General features: G+C 37.0%; 1 protein-coding gene across 2 annotated transcripts in view; it reads right to left on the reverse strand.

The window, feature by feature from the left end:
- Positions 1-14,733, reverse strand: part of CHIC2 (cysteine rich hydrophobic domain 2) — a 47,738-nt gene extending 33,005 nt beyond the window's left edge. Inside the window, exon 1 of one of the 2 annotated variants that reach the window (XM_067736007.1) lies at positions 14,260-14,726. In XM_067736007.1, the coding sequence (XP_067592108.1) occupies positions 14,260-14,378 (119 nt within the window). In that variant the 5' untranslated portion in view covers positions 14,379-14,726. Of the gene's footprint in view, positions 1-14,259 lie in introns of both variants that reach the window. The other variant, XM_067736008.1, reaches the window with a different exon arrangement.
- Between the last annotated feature and the right edge of the window lie 445 nt (positions 14,734-15,178).

Consider the following 15,178-nt stretch of genomic DNA (forward strand, 5'->3'; position numbering starts at 1 on the left):
TGATGGTTTTGATGTGACATTAAGTTACTTAATTTTGATACTACCTTAGTTCCAGTTTGGGGGCTGGTGGTGCTGGTTTTGTTTTTTTAAGTTTGGCGGGAGATGGGGTTTGTTAGCAATGAAAATGAGAGGTATGTTTCAGTTTAACTGGACAGCATTATAAATTACTCCTTTTATCCATTATGTTCCTTCAAGTTTAAAGTTTTAAAATATAATAATAATAATTTAGTTTATTCTAAGTCAAAGTACAGTTGGCCCTGGACAGTAATGGAAAGGTCAAATTTCTTAAAATAATAATTCGATATGCTGGAAAGAAGAGTAATGGGTAGGAAGCTGAACTCCCTTCAAACCTAATAACCTAACATTCTGTTAACCCAAAAAACTAGAAGTAGCACTTAATAATTTTAAAAGATATAATTCAAGACGGGTGGCATCTTAGTTATCTACAAAGACTAATAAATGAAATTAAAAAAAACACTTTATGTTGGCAAGAAGGTCTTAAGATGGAAAATATCATGTACTGTCGGTGGAACTATAAATTATTACAACCATTCCAGAAATCAATTTGGCATTAAAAATATTTATACCTTTGGCACAGTAATTTCTCCTTTAGGGATCCTGCCTAAAAAATAATCTGAAATGTGAATAAAAATATATGCATAAACAAGCTCCCTGAAACTTTATTCACAATAGAGAAGAATAAAATAATGGGAATGTTAAGTAAATTACAGTATCTCAGCATAACAGAATATTAGACAACTATTAAAAATGAAGTTTGCAAACTAATAACATGGAAAGTACATATAATATACTGTTAAATAAAAAGAAAATACAAAAACATACATGTAACATATGATCTAGAATGTAAAGGAAAAAAACTTACAAAATGAAAGACCTTTCAAGGGCACAATTTGATAGTATGTAAAAAGAGTCTTAAAAAAAGTTCATACCTTTTGACCTAATAATTCTACTTCTAGAAATGTATTAGAAGAAAATAATTACAGTGGCACAGATATGTTCACGAATAATCAAGTATTCTGCAGTGCTATTTTGGTGAGGGAGTATTAAAGACATTTTGTTTCATTTGTTGTTTCTTAAAATAGGATCTGTTTTTCAGCAGATGTACAGTAATTGCTACGCAAACACATTTTATAATATACGATAACATCAATATAATTTTTTTTCTACTTGAATCTTTTATTTGGCATTAACTAGGTATGTTATCATAAGTAAACAAGTTTGGGGTTCACTAATCAATAGCTTTCCTGAATGCATTTCAACCTTTTCTATAGTTCTAGTCTACATAATCCCCAGACCTTCTTTTTAACTTCGATTTTTAATTTTTCTGTGTTCCTTGTATCTCCTCATATTAATGTCTCTTAGAATTCACTAATGCATTGTTATTTTGAATTTTGTCTTTTAAATACAGAAGTACAAGAACCTGATTTCTTCAACTTTGTTTTGTGCTATGTTTATTTTCCTTGTTTCTGAGTTGCAGTGCTATTTTTACCAGTGAAGGTTTTAAAACAATTGAAAGACTAAAACTGTATGAAATTAATTATGATATACCAATTTGAAAGATACTACACAGCTCAAAACCATGTACACTAGAGAGTAGCCTGTTACTCTGCGTGCCTGACTAGGAGCTCCCTAAGCTCTGGTGAATTAGACCACAAACAGGCATCTGCTTTAAGAACAGCTAATTCCTGGGCTGGCTAGCAGCATATGGGATGGCAGGGCCTACCCAACTTGGACAACATTAACTAACTCAATCTGATCCTCTTTCTTGAGGTATCTGAATAAGAGACTGGTAACATGAAGCTTAAGCGGAAGCAGAGATACAGTAAAGTCATGTAAGTAGAGGTTAAAAAGAATTTTTAAAAAAAAGAATAAGCTGAAGCCAACAGTAAGCAGAAACTATGAGACAGAGGCAAAAAGGAATCTGCCAGTTCACAACTGCAACAGCAGAAGCTAGAACTGAAAGAAGGTAAGTCGCTGTGACAGACCACTAGACCAAAGGACACTTGCTGCTGAGAAAAATGACAGAATAACTTCATCACCAGAGCTGCACTCAATTATCCAAAATAATAATATTCCAGTCTCCTTGAAGTCTGGCTATACAATGGCAAAGTTTCCGGTCTTCTTTAGTCTCCATGCATTCTTACAAAAAACGTGCACTGCTTAAGGCCCCCTGGGTGGTTCTGTTCTTTGAAATCTAACAGAGCCTAATGTTTCAGACTATGTAAGAACCTGTAATAAATTGGCAAATGTTCCCAATATGTTAAATGAAAAATGCAGAGTACAAAATACTTTATAAGTATGGTCTCAATTTTTAATAAAAATATTTATATATACATAGAAAAACAGAAAAAGTTTATCCATCAAAATATTAATAGTGGCTAACCCTAGGCAAAAATATTATGGGTGACATTTCATTTTCATAATTTCATGTTTTCCAAATTTTCAATAATTACATATATTAGTATTTTAAACTAAACAAAATATTTTAATAAGGACTAGGAACAAACACACCAAAATATTAAATGATCTTTTCCTCTTGGTGATTATAGATGGTTTATTTTCTGCTTCACTGGGAAGTACTACTTTCCAATTTTTAATAATCTTTATGTTTTTCATTATAATTAGAAAAAGCATTAAACCTGAAGAAAAAGTAGATGATTAAAGGAGTTTTGTTTTTACTTTTAACTCAGCCTAAGGAAATATATGTGCAATTGACATGTCTAGATTTCAAGATAATTCTACTAGTTTTAAAGTATATTTTAGAGTATATTTTAAGGATTTTTAAAGTATATTTAAATACATATTAAGTATACTGTAAAGAATTTTAAAATTAAATAGAAAAAAATAATTCCTAATTCTACAACAGAATCTCAGAATCTGAGAGCTAGAAAGGACCACAACTATCATTTAGTCCAAACATTTAATTTTACAGATGAAGAAATTGATGCATAAAAGGCAAACAGCTTGGGTCTCATAGCTAATTAATATGTAGGATCTAGGCTAGAGCCTTATTTTCCTGAACCCAAGCCCGGGGCAATTTCTACTACAGGACAATGCCTCTAATAACTTTCTCTGTAAGCATAGAAAATGTTTATCTCCTTGAACTGGAAACTCTAAATTGAGAAAATATTTGAGAATTGGAGGGAAAAAACTTTTTCCATCAAACAGAAATTATAAAACTAACACATAACAAATGTTAAAATTCTCATACGGATCTAGGGGAAAAAATCTGTTTTTGAGCTTTTCACATTTGTATCTAAAATCCCAAAATGTATAGGATTTTGTTATAAGTGTTTCTGTTGATGAATAATATAGAGAATGCTTAAGTTTGTTGCTCTGGTTCAATAAAATAAAAGCAATTAAGTAAACAATACCCTGGAGCCAGACTGCCTTGATAGAAATCTTGATACTGCCTTTTCTAGATGTGTCACTTTGATCAAGTTTACCTTTTCTGAGCCTCAGTTTCCCTATTTATATACCAGGGATAATAATCACCCCTAACTCATTAAATGAGTTCATATACATAAAGCACCAACAGTGCACAGTATAAACTCTGTATGTTTAACTGCTTTCATTATTATAAAACAATGTAAATGTATGCTTACTTTTTATTATGGTTATCATCCTTCTAATAAAGTTGACAATATTATCATTTAATGTCCACTATAGATAATGCTAAATTAGAGAATGTCCAGATCTCGATGACTTCACAAATATCCTCTTCAAATAGCTTAGCAAATAGAATAGCCGATGATAAAACTGGCTACTGTTAACTGTCAAAGATATTCCAACTTTCTGCCAACCTCGTCAAGGTCAGGAGTAATGTGGAGGAAACAGGGTACATAGAGAGGTGCTGGGTTCAGGAAAGCCAGGCAAAATTAAACAGTTGTAGCCATCATGGACAAGCATGAGGCCAGGAATCCAGGCAGGTGAGACAAAGTTTGAAAGCACAAAGAAGTTACTGTGGTGAAAATATAAGAGCAACACAATGGAGAGACAGAATGCCTGAATTCTAACCCTGGTTCAGGTATGAACTAGGTATATTATCTCAACAAAGCAAATCTACCTTTTGGTTTTATTTGCCTCGGGTAAGACAACATGCTTCTCAGGGTCATTTATGGCCCAAAAGTCAAATGCAGTCTCAAAGTTTTTAAGAAAAAAAAAAAAAAAGGCAATATTTTCCGGGTTCACATTTTATAGGTGGAACAGCTGCTGTAAAAAAGCAAGAAAGTTTTAAACATTTATTCTTGTCAAAAAAGTTTGAGAGTTTTCCTCTTTGCAAGAGAAAGTTGTCTAAAGTTTGTACTCTACCAAGCCTGGCTCACCTCACGTTCTGACAGAGGAAGCACTATGAAAAAAGAGAAAGCACAGAGTAAGAGGAAGTAGAGGAGTTTTAATTTTAAGTAGAAAGTAGGGTAGGATGCATTAAGATAATTGTGAAAGATCTGAAGGTGAAGGAGTTAGCCATTTGGGTATCTGGAGGGGAATATTCCAGAAAGTGGAACCAGCCAGTGCAAAGCCCTAACCAGAAGTGTGCCTAGAATAACTCGGGGAATGGAAAGGAGGCTTGTGTGCCTAGACTGGGGTAAACAAGTGAAAGAATGGTAGAAGGCAGAGAAATGGGCCAGATCAGGTAGGGTCTTACAGGCCATTAAAAGGAACTTTAATTCTGAAGATGGGGAGCTTCGGGGAGTCTTGATACAGAAAAGAGACGTGATCTGACTTATGTTTTAAAAGAATCACTGTGGCAGATGTACCAAAGAGACCGTAAAGGTTGAGAGGCAAAGGTGGGAGCAGGGGGAAGAAAAGTATTGAGTACAAGGCAGAAGAGAGAAAATGATAATTCACACCAGCAGTACAGATGGTAAAAAGTGGTCAGAGTTTGGATATATTTTGAAGACAGAGCCAAGAGATTGATTTCTTGACAGATTAGAGGCAGTGAAAGAGAAACGGGGACATCAAGAATGTGTCACAGATTTTTTAGTCTAAGCAAATAGGATGCCAGGTCTGTCACCAACTGAAAATGGGAAGGCTGCACTTGAAGCTGATTTGGGGGGAAGATTATAAATTCAGTTTTGGATATTTTGAACTCTGAGACACTTGACCTGTACAAATCTATAGACTAAGAGAATTTTATCTTCCTGTCGATATGACAACACATATGAAATAGAAATTTCAGATTCAACCTGAACACATGGGTTATGCAAATGGCAAGTGAAGACAACACTTATTTCCTAATGCTGAACTCTGAGCTCAATGGAATCAGCTTTTTCGCTATTTTGGGAGATGAAGCCATAACCATAGAAGAAATTAACAGATTTCAAAGCATAAAAATCACGCTTTAAATTCATCTGGCTGCCTTAATACACATCTGAATATCAATGTGGCTCATGGAAGGATAGAACTGAAAGTGTACTATATTTACCCAGAAGATACAGAACCCCTGGAGTTGGAGACATATATATGTCTCATAATATAACTCTAAAAATTTTAACTGTGTGACCAAATTCTATACATTTGGGTTCAACCAGCTCTGTGAGAGTATAATCTCATTCATAAACTAGTGAAATCAAAAATTTATTTAAATCATGTATTACAATCAGTCTATCATAACCTCATAATTATACACAGTTCTATAATATTCTAGCATTAGAATTTTACTAAGTTTCAATTATTAAGGTATTTTCAAGTATTAAGAGACGATTACATATAAAGCAATAAAGTTATGTAAATGTATACTGATTAAACTTCATGGTATTAACGTCTGATGATTTAGAGATTCAACTAATCCAACTCAACTACTTTACATTACCTGTACCAGACCAAGGAAAAAAGACCTTATATATCTAATTTATATATATTGTAGAATATTCTTCATATTTATATAAATACTATGAGCAATACAATAAATTATGTTCATTTAAGAAATAATATATAGTTGAATTGGTTTATAGTACAGACTACCAACATATCAATTTCAAGTAACATTTATAATTGAATAGTTTAGAAAGGGCAGAGAAAGAAGGCTGGATACACAGGAACTCCTTCACTGCACTAATCAAGGACTCCATTGTAATTATCAATACAATGCAAGATCAAAGAGAATAAAACAAGGTGCTCTTGCAGGAAGCATACAGACAGACAAATAGAGATACACATAAACATTCACTTCTTATCAATCAAAAGAACAAAGGTAAGTTAACACAAAGTCCAACCAACTCTACCCTAAGTAAACTTCACTTACTAGATGTAGGATGGAAAAGAGCTGAAGAAGAAGAAAATCATTTTTCCAGATCTTTGAGAAAATTTCAATCCTTATGTAGACAATTCAGTTTTAAGTGTAAACATGTAAAAAGCATAGTGTTTTCCTCCTAATGAACAGATCATTGTCAAACATCACACATCTTGTAGCTAAAGGGTACAAAGGTCCTCACTTCAAAATCCACGATCTTGTGGGAAAGCCCCTCTCCACTTCTGCCACATGCTGTTCTCTTGGCATACTAGCTGCCATGTGGCAGCAGAACAGGAAATGTACGTATGTCATCAAGACAGTCTCCAGTCAACAGTAAGGGCAGCCACAGTTCTTTGACCTCACCCTCCACAAAGCCAAAACAAAAACCAAAAACAAAACAAAAAATACCACAATTGGGGAATGAGATGGCAAAAGTGGCCAATGCGAGTTCTGCCATACCTCATAGGAAAGTTGCTAAATTTGATGGTTTACAGTTAGAACTGAAATACCTCCTTTATCTAAAGTCCATCACCCTAGACCAGGCCACTATCATTTCATCTTTACTGTTCCAAGAGCTCCTAACTACTCTTCCTAGTTTCACTCTAATCTCTCTGCAATCCTTTCTGGCCCCTACCTGAGCTCGCCAATCTCATTTCAAGGCACTATCTCCTTTGTTTCCTACATTCTAGCCACAATACAGTAGTATCCTTTCAGTTCCTCAGGGAAGCTGAACTTATTTTGCTGTTCTCCAGACTTGCAGTGCTCTTCACAGGACTCTTTCACCCTTCCTAAATGTTTCCTTCTCAGAGGGGTTCTCCCTAATCACATTATTTTCTATCAGAGACTCTAATGGTCTCCTTCACAGCAATTTTCTCAGACATAATTTGTCTATTAGTTGTAAGCTCCAGGAGGGCAGAGGAACTATGCATGTTTCATTCGTAACTATATACCCAGAGACTCACATGACATTTAGCATAAAATTTAATAAATACTTGTTAAATTACTTATCAGGAAACCTCAATAAGACAGTTGATAATGATTAGTCAAAAATACTCTGAGCAAACAAGTATCTTAAAACCCAAGTATTAAAATTCAAGCATCTAAGTCTAGCACTCAGAACCAACTTCTCTTACTTCACACATAGCTCTAATAAGGTTGGTTGTCTCATTTCCAACCTACAGCTGATCAATTAGAAAGAAAAGAAGAATGTAAACAGAAAGTAAAATCTCTCACATGTGAAATTCAAAAGAAAGTGCCATTCAGAGAAGATCCTCAAACTCCAAAATACCTCAACAGCCTCGAAGAACATCACTGTGTACCAATCTGTTAGTATCTTCTTTTGATTAAATGTTTCCCCTACTCAATCAGATAATTCTGATTTATGCTCAGGATCTTGCTTTAAAGCAGGAAAGCATATGTCACATTTCAGACTGATTTCCAAGAAAACAGTAAAGATTAACCAAAAAATATGCATGAAGGGATAAATATCAAAATATATGGTAATCATTTGCTGAATGCCTACTATGGGTCCAGGTAATCAGATAAATTATTTCTGACTGTCACACCTAATCTCTGAGGTAGATATCCCTTTTGCAGATGAGAAAACTAAAGTTCAGAAAGGTTAATGGTTACAGTTAGGAAGTTTCTGAGAACTGAAATCAATCTGCCTGACATCCAAGACCACACTCTTTCCACAGTACCATCTATTGTTTTCCAAATGCATCTGATATAAGAATCACCCAAGGTCTTATTAAAAATAAAAATTCCTAGTCTTCCCCTAAAGATTCTGATTGGGGATGTCTTGGGTAAGAACTCGAAATGTATATTTTTTAAAATGTCCTTAGTGATTCTGATGATTAGGCAAGTTTAAAAAATATTGTACTGGGATTAAGCTAGACTGCATGAACACGGAAACACTGGTATAAGATCTGATTTTACAAGTGGATTCTGAAACAAATTATGAAAAGTCACCAACAAATCTTACACAGAAGATACTGGAGTAAGGATACCTAACAGCATCTGTTGCTGTTATATTTTAAAGCTTAATTTTATCGTGAATGAAATCTTAAGTAGCTTTATAGCAGATTTGAAAGCTAAGCCAGACATAGATACTAGAGAGACTTAAAAGATTCCCTTCTGAGTATATAGTTAGTCTAATATCCTAGGTGTTTAACCTGCTAGGAATATAAACTCAAGTTGGAATTCAAGAGCAGCTCTCATATAACATTATTATTTAGAGTAATGTTATTTAGAATAATAATATTTAGTATTTGATTATTTACCATCATAAATAATTTCATATCATTTACGTCCCACCATTTAGTTCCTATATTCCACTTAGCTAGACACATAAAATCTTAAGTACTGGTTAATTTCACATCTGTTGGCAGGCAGAAATTCCACATTGAACTGTTTGGACTGGAATATCATGTGAATTTCAAATACAGTAAAATTTTGAAACTTCAGTTTACTACCATATTTCTCATTTCTTCAAGAAAGTTTACCCATTGAGAATTTTTGGCAGTTAATCCAGTTAAAACATTTAGCATTTTTTTTCCTTCATATTATCAGAGATACATTCGATGCTATGTTCTAAATCAAACTAATTTCCTCTCAAATTATACGGAGTAAGAAAATTCTCTGGGAAAAAAATATCTACTTTAGGTGACAATTTCCTCACATTCACCAAACTTTGTTTTTTAAGAAAAGGCATCAGCCTGCCCTGTGAATCATGTGGAGCAAATAGAAGCCCAGACTTGGGCATCAACCCCTATTCTTCTCTGCCTTTGGTATCCTGGCTTCTCAATTCCCTGGCATTCTTATTTTATTGTTATTTTAAAATGATAGGTATATGACATGGGAATTAATTTCCTTTTATTCCTATTTACATTGCTCGTATTTTCTTCCTCTCCTCTTAGGCAATCAATTAAATGTATTTAACATGCATCTTTTCATTTGTATGTGTTTTTACAAAAATGAACATGGTTGTGCATGGATTTTTAATAAACGAATATATACATTACAACAAAAAAAAAGAGAAGCCAGAGAATTTCCTGGCGGTCCAGTGGTTAAGACTCTGTGCTTTCACTGCCGAGGGCACGGGTTCAATCCCTGGTCAGGGAACTAAGCTCCTGCAAGCCGCACAGCACGGCCAATAAATAAATCAATGAAATAAGACTGGCCACTTATCTTATAAATGTGATTTCATAAGAGTTCTATTGTAAAATATTGTTTGCCTTCATTGGTAGGTACAGAAAAAACAAAAAAAAACAGTTATTCCTTTGACAATTCTAACAAGATCCAAAGATGTATGCAATCACCTCATTTATTTAGAGAACATTTCAGGACCTATAACATTCCAGACACTATATGAAGCAATGGAGAAATAAAAACCAAGAAGCATAATTCCTGCCCTCAAAGAACTATCCAGTTTTGTGCAGAAATATCAATAAGATCTTCAAAAATCTCCAAACAAAAAATTTAATCTTTAAAAATGGAATTATGTCGGGTGGAAGAGAGGAGGTGGGAGTTATAAAGTTTAAAACAAACTGTTAAACTAAAGTGAATCTGTTATTTGGGCAAATCATATTCAGGTCTCTTGTTGCTAACCACAGCATCTAGAAGCAGTCTTGGTCCAATACATTTCAAGACAATTTTTTTTTAACTCTACCATGTGAAAGGTCAGTATACACTAAAGTGTTCCTGTGATGTCTCCTATGCAAAGATCCTATTGTATCCCAAGTGTTCCCATATTTTTTCAAGTCACATTTCTAAATCTTTCAATTTTCACAGCTTAACTGAGATGAAGACAAAGAGAATGATGTCCCACAGCCATTGATAAAAACTGGTAAAGGATGAGGAATTATTTGTGGACATGACAGGAAGATTATACCTCAGAAGAAAGTACCCGAAGACACAATAATTTAGTGAAATTAGAAACAAACCCCAGTAAAATAAGTTGGCTCTATGACTGGGCTTATTTTAGAAGTCAAAGATTATACATGCCCTATGAAAGCTCCAGGTTTGATTCTGATATGGGAGGGCATGAAATGAGACAGGAACTAATGTCAGTTATAATGATAGTTTAGATAGGAAAAACTGGCCTAAAACCAGTTTTAAATTCTAATTTTTATATTAACACATCACTATCATCATTGTAAAAAATTAAACTCTTCAACAAATGATCATTGTATTTTACACAAATTTATTCTAAGGGGCAAAGAACACCATAATTTAAAAATATTAACAAATTTGGCCAATACCACCTAATAAGTTAATAAGTTTTTTCCCCTCATCTTCATTACATAATAATACACACACACACACACACACACACACATACACACACACACACACACACACACACAGGAAATCTACTTTTAATTGAAGTGGGAGTTCAAGCCTTTTAAATTACATGTACATAAACATTATGCAATAACAGGAACTTATCATTTCCCTCTCTTCCTTCAAATGCCACTTTCCTCAAAATATGCTTCTGCACAAGATTTCTTCCTGTTGGAGCTGCCACCCTGTTTCATATTGCTACATGCAAATCCAAAAATGAAGGAAATTATTATACTCATCTAGAAGAATATCAAGAAAGAATACTGATCTTAATGGAGGTACACAGTTTAAGCCTGATTTGGGGTCAACATGAAAATATTTTATTAGAAACTACATTAAAGCAGGCTTCGTTTAGGCAAATTATACATTTTAAATACTTATGTTCCCAAAATCTGATTATGCCACAAAACTAACCAAGACCTGCCTGTGTAGTAGAAAATGGAAGGTGACTTAATTTCTCACGTCACTATAATGACGTGCCAAATTACATCATATGAGAATATAGTGATGTCTAAAATGAGAGTAATAGTATAATACGATGTAGTAAATCATAGGGGGAGAAAAGAGTAGAAATATTCAACTATAAGCGTCTACTCAAAAGTGAAATCTGTGAAAAACACATATGGATGGATCTATATCTTTTCAGATTGATCTGTATTACAGATGATTCTATACATTACACTATAATTGCCTTTCAAGGGAAAAGGGCTCTGAACAGTTCCTTAGTTTAAATAAATGGGTAGGGGGTAGGGCAGCTGCAGTGATAAGCTTAACCAGTCTTATTATAACTATTTTAATAGCTCTTCCCATTTATACTTAAGATTTTTTTTTTGATGTGGACCATTTTTCAAGTCTTTATTGAATTTGTTACAATATTGCTTCTATTTTATATTTTGGATTTTTGGCCGCAAGGCATATGGGATCTTAGCTCCCCAACCAGGGATCGAACCCACACCCCCTGCATTGGAAGGCGAAGTCTTAACCACTGGACCGCCAGAGAAGTCCCCCCATTTGTACTTAAAGGCAAGAAAAACTGAATATGCTCAACAGGTATAGCAACCCATAAACACCAATTTCAGAAACCTTTATAGGTGTTAACTGGGTTCCTACTGGCATAGTAAGCCTGTGAATTATGTATGACAGAGTCATGTAAAAAAAGTTTTGCATTAGTTACTATATTTATATATGGCACCACAAAACAGGATTAGGTTTTCAATGCAGAAAGATTCTTATTAATCCTCACTGAAATATTTCACACAATAATTTAACCTCATACAAATTGTCTAGAAATGGAAAAACAAGACTAAAGTGAATCACTATTAGGTTTGAAAACGGCAGTTCGGATTGCTTAGTACTGTGCTTTACTCCTATGTTTCTCAAAGTGGAACACTGTGTGTGTGAATGATAATAAAGGCTAATATCTATTGAGCACATTACCATACAATGTGATGAATTCTTTGCATGTATTTTCTCAATTAATCCTTAATAATTTTAACAGTGAGGGACTATAACTATCCCCATCTTAAATGAAGAGTCTTAGATATAAATAATTTACCCAAAAAGTGGCAGAGGATAGATCTGAACCCAGAGCCTGGAACCAAGGTAACAGGAAAGAAAGAGAAGTTGCTGAGGGAGATCGCAGAAAAATTAACTCCCCTCGTAGAAAGGCATACTGTTTACTGGTGGCATATAGTTCCTCTTATACTCTGGAATAATGGTTTTCAATCCTGGGTACATATTTGAATCACCTGTGGAACTTTTTAAACAAGCTATGCAAGCCTGGGACACTCTAACTTAGATAACTGGCTTTCAACTGGGGCAAAGACACGGCTTTTTTTTTTTTTTAAAGCTCCCCAGGTGATTCTAATGGGCAACTAACGTTGAGAACCACCACTAATTCTCTCCACTCTGTTAACCTCTCTAAGCAGCCAACTAAAATCAAATTTGCTAATCACCTATTTGGTTCTGAGCACTTCGCCTATTATATTTTCCATCATGCCCAAGAAAGTACTTAGCTTTTCTTTCCCTTAAACAGAGGAAACATTATAACTATAGTTGCACCTTTTTAAATAAAATATTGCCAGCTTTTTTTTTGACAAGAGGAATGTAAGGGGCAGGGTGGGCAGACAACATGATAAAGTTTGAAAACTCTTCTTTAAGCACTCCTTAGGTTTAAAAGAATGTAAAAAGGTCCTAATAGTCAAACAAAACTTAAATGGCAGGCTCTGAAGACTTAAAAATTTCTGTGATATGTGTTAAAAAAAGATTTAATATCCCACTATATTTGGTTACACGTCTTAATTCTGCTGGTGATAACAGTTAAAATACTAAGTAACTGTTATTGTGGCGATAAATTCCATTGCCTTCTCATGGCACTGTGACAGCACTTAGGCAGCGTTTTCACCCTGGTTAAGTCACCTGAATATAAACTAACAGGTGCTAAAGAAATCAAAGCATTACATAAGCACACCCAAACAACAATATGGCTGATCACATCATGTATTGAGAAATGCAAGGGTTTTGCTGACGGTCTTATATGAAAAGTCTTACTGTTTCACTGAAAGTTATTCACTGCAAGACCCACTCACCCTAAACCAAAAATATAATGAAAAGTGTTCCAGGCAGTCTCAGACTTGCTGGCCCTTTTATTTTACTAAAAAGGTGAAGTGGGGAGATATCTGACAAGCATGAAGTTTGACCTAGGATTTGAACAGAGATCTAAAATGAAAAACAGTATAAATACTTCAAGTTGTACAAAACTCTGGACTTCTCAGAGAAACATTACAAAACTTCCTGCTTCCGGACAGCTCATTATTTGGTTCAAGTCTTCACATTCCTTTATTAGTCATGACCTTTCAGAAAGCTCTCCTTCCTTATTGTTTGAATAATATTGCGCTTTTAAAATGTTGCCAGTTGGACTTACAGGAACCCTTATCAAATGAAGAAGCCATCCCAGAGTTCATGCCCAAAGGAGGGACTTAGATTACTGAGAACCCTCAGTAACCTGAGCGGTGTGTGCCCATCACATAGATTTTTTTTTTTAATTATGTGTAAGCATACATCGTTCTGCATCTTAAATATATATGTTCATCTATACTTTTTATCATATACAATTACAGGAACTTGCACTAGTTCCGCAGAAACTGACTCTGCAAGAAACTGGGAAGACCTGTGGGTGTGTGAAATACACAAGGACAGGGAACCACTCATTACCGATCGTCACTGGGGTCTCACCCGGCCCACATCTGGCCTCTGAGCCATATGTCACTAGGCTCAAAGGCACAGACGAGGAGACAGAAGCACAGGGTAACTGGATGAGAAAACAGGGGGAGACACCTCAGAAATGCGTATTTCCACCCCAAAGCTGAAGGGGTGGCCGGAAGGGCAGACCCTGAAGAATAACCTTCCTTCTGGGATCCGTCAAGGCGCCCAGGCCCGAAGGGCCTACTAAGAGGGGTGCGGGAGAAGGGAGGGCAGCGTCTGTCCCCACTTCAGAGACCGAAACCAATGAAAATAAAGCAAGTTTTCACTTCCTGGTCGCCTACTCCTCCCGCAGGCCTCCGACACCAGACGCACACCGGGGCGAGAGGGCCCCCGCGGAGTAAGGGCCCGCCCCAGCCCTGCACCTCCCGTCCTCGCCCTCGCCCTCCTCCGGGCCTTACACGGTGACGTGACCGGAGCCGCGGACCACCACCGGGTCCGGCGAGTACTTGAGCAGCTGCTCCTCCAAGGCCCGCTCCTCGTCCTCCTCCTCCTCATAGATCTCGTCGAAATCCGCCATCCTGAGCCTCCGAGGCCCCCTGCCCGAAGGGGCCTGTCCAGGGGCTGAGGCCGGGATACGGGCTGGCAAGGCGGCGGAGGCTGAAGGGAGTCGCTGCCGCGGGCTCCGAGGCCGCGGTGTTCCCTCCGGGCTGTCTCGGCGTCGGCTACAGAGGAGATGGGGTCCCGGCCGTCGCCGCCGCCATTACCGTCAGCAATAACAACAACACAATGTCAACATCCGCCCAAGAGCCGACACCTCCACCAGCGCCGCCGCCGCCACCGCCTCCGCCGCCGTCGCCGCCGCCTCAGCAGCAACTCAGGCAACCACAGCAACAGCCTGCGCCTCCTGCAGCGGGAGCACCGGGCTACGGCATCGCGAGACTTCCCGGGAGGGCGGGCGGGCGAGCGGGCGCGCGAGCACGCGGGCTGGATGGCGGGAGCGCGCACGTGAGGCCTCGCTAGCTCCCCCAGGTCGCTTTCGTTCCTCCACTTCCACTCGCCGACGGCTCCTCGGACGCGCGCTCCCGCAGGCGCGGCACCGCCCCCCAGCAGAGGGGTCGCGGACCCACAGAGGGGAGTGTCTCTGGGAGCTGGTGGCGTTGACCCCGACTCAAAGAACAGATCTCTGAGTGTCCAGTGGGGCACTTAGTTCCCCAGAGTAATGTCTAACCGAAACAACAAAAAATAAAAACCCTGATTGGAATAGAGAATTTATTGTGTATGTGGTTGCCAGTTTATCTAACAATCGAATCTCACTTTTCGTCAGTCTTTTTAGTCTGTGATGAGAACCAGAGTCTGTACTTTTCCAATTTGAGGAAC

Source organism: Pseudorca crassidens, chromosome 4 (assembly GCF_039906515.1).
Source record: "Pseudorca crassidens isolate mPseCra1 chromosome 4, mPseCra1.hap1, whole genome shotgun sequence".
NCBI lineage: Eukaryota > Metazoa > Chordata > Mammalia > Artiodactyla > Delphinidae > Pseudorca > Pseudorca crassidens.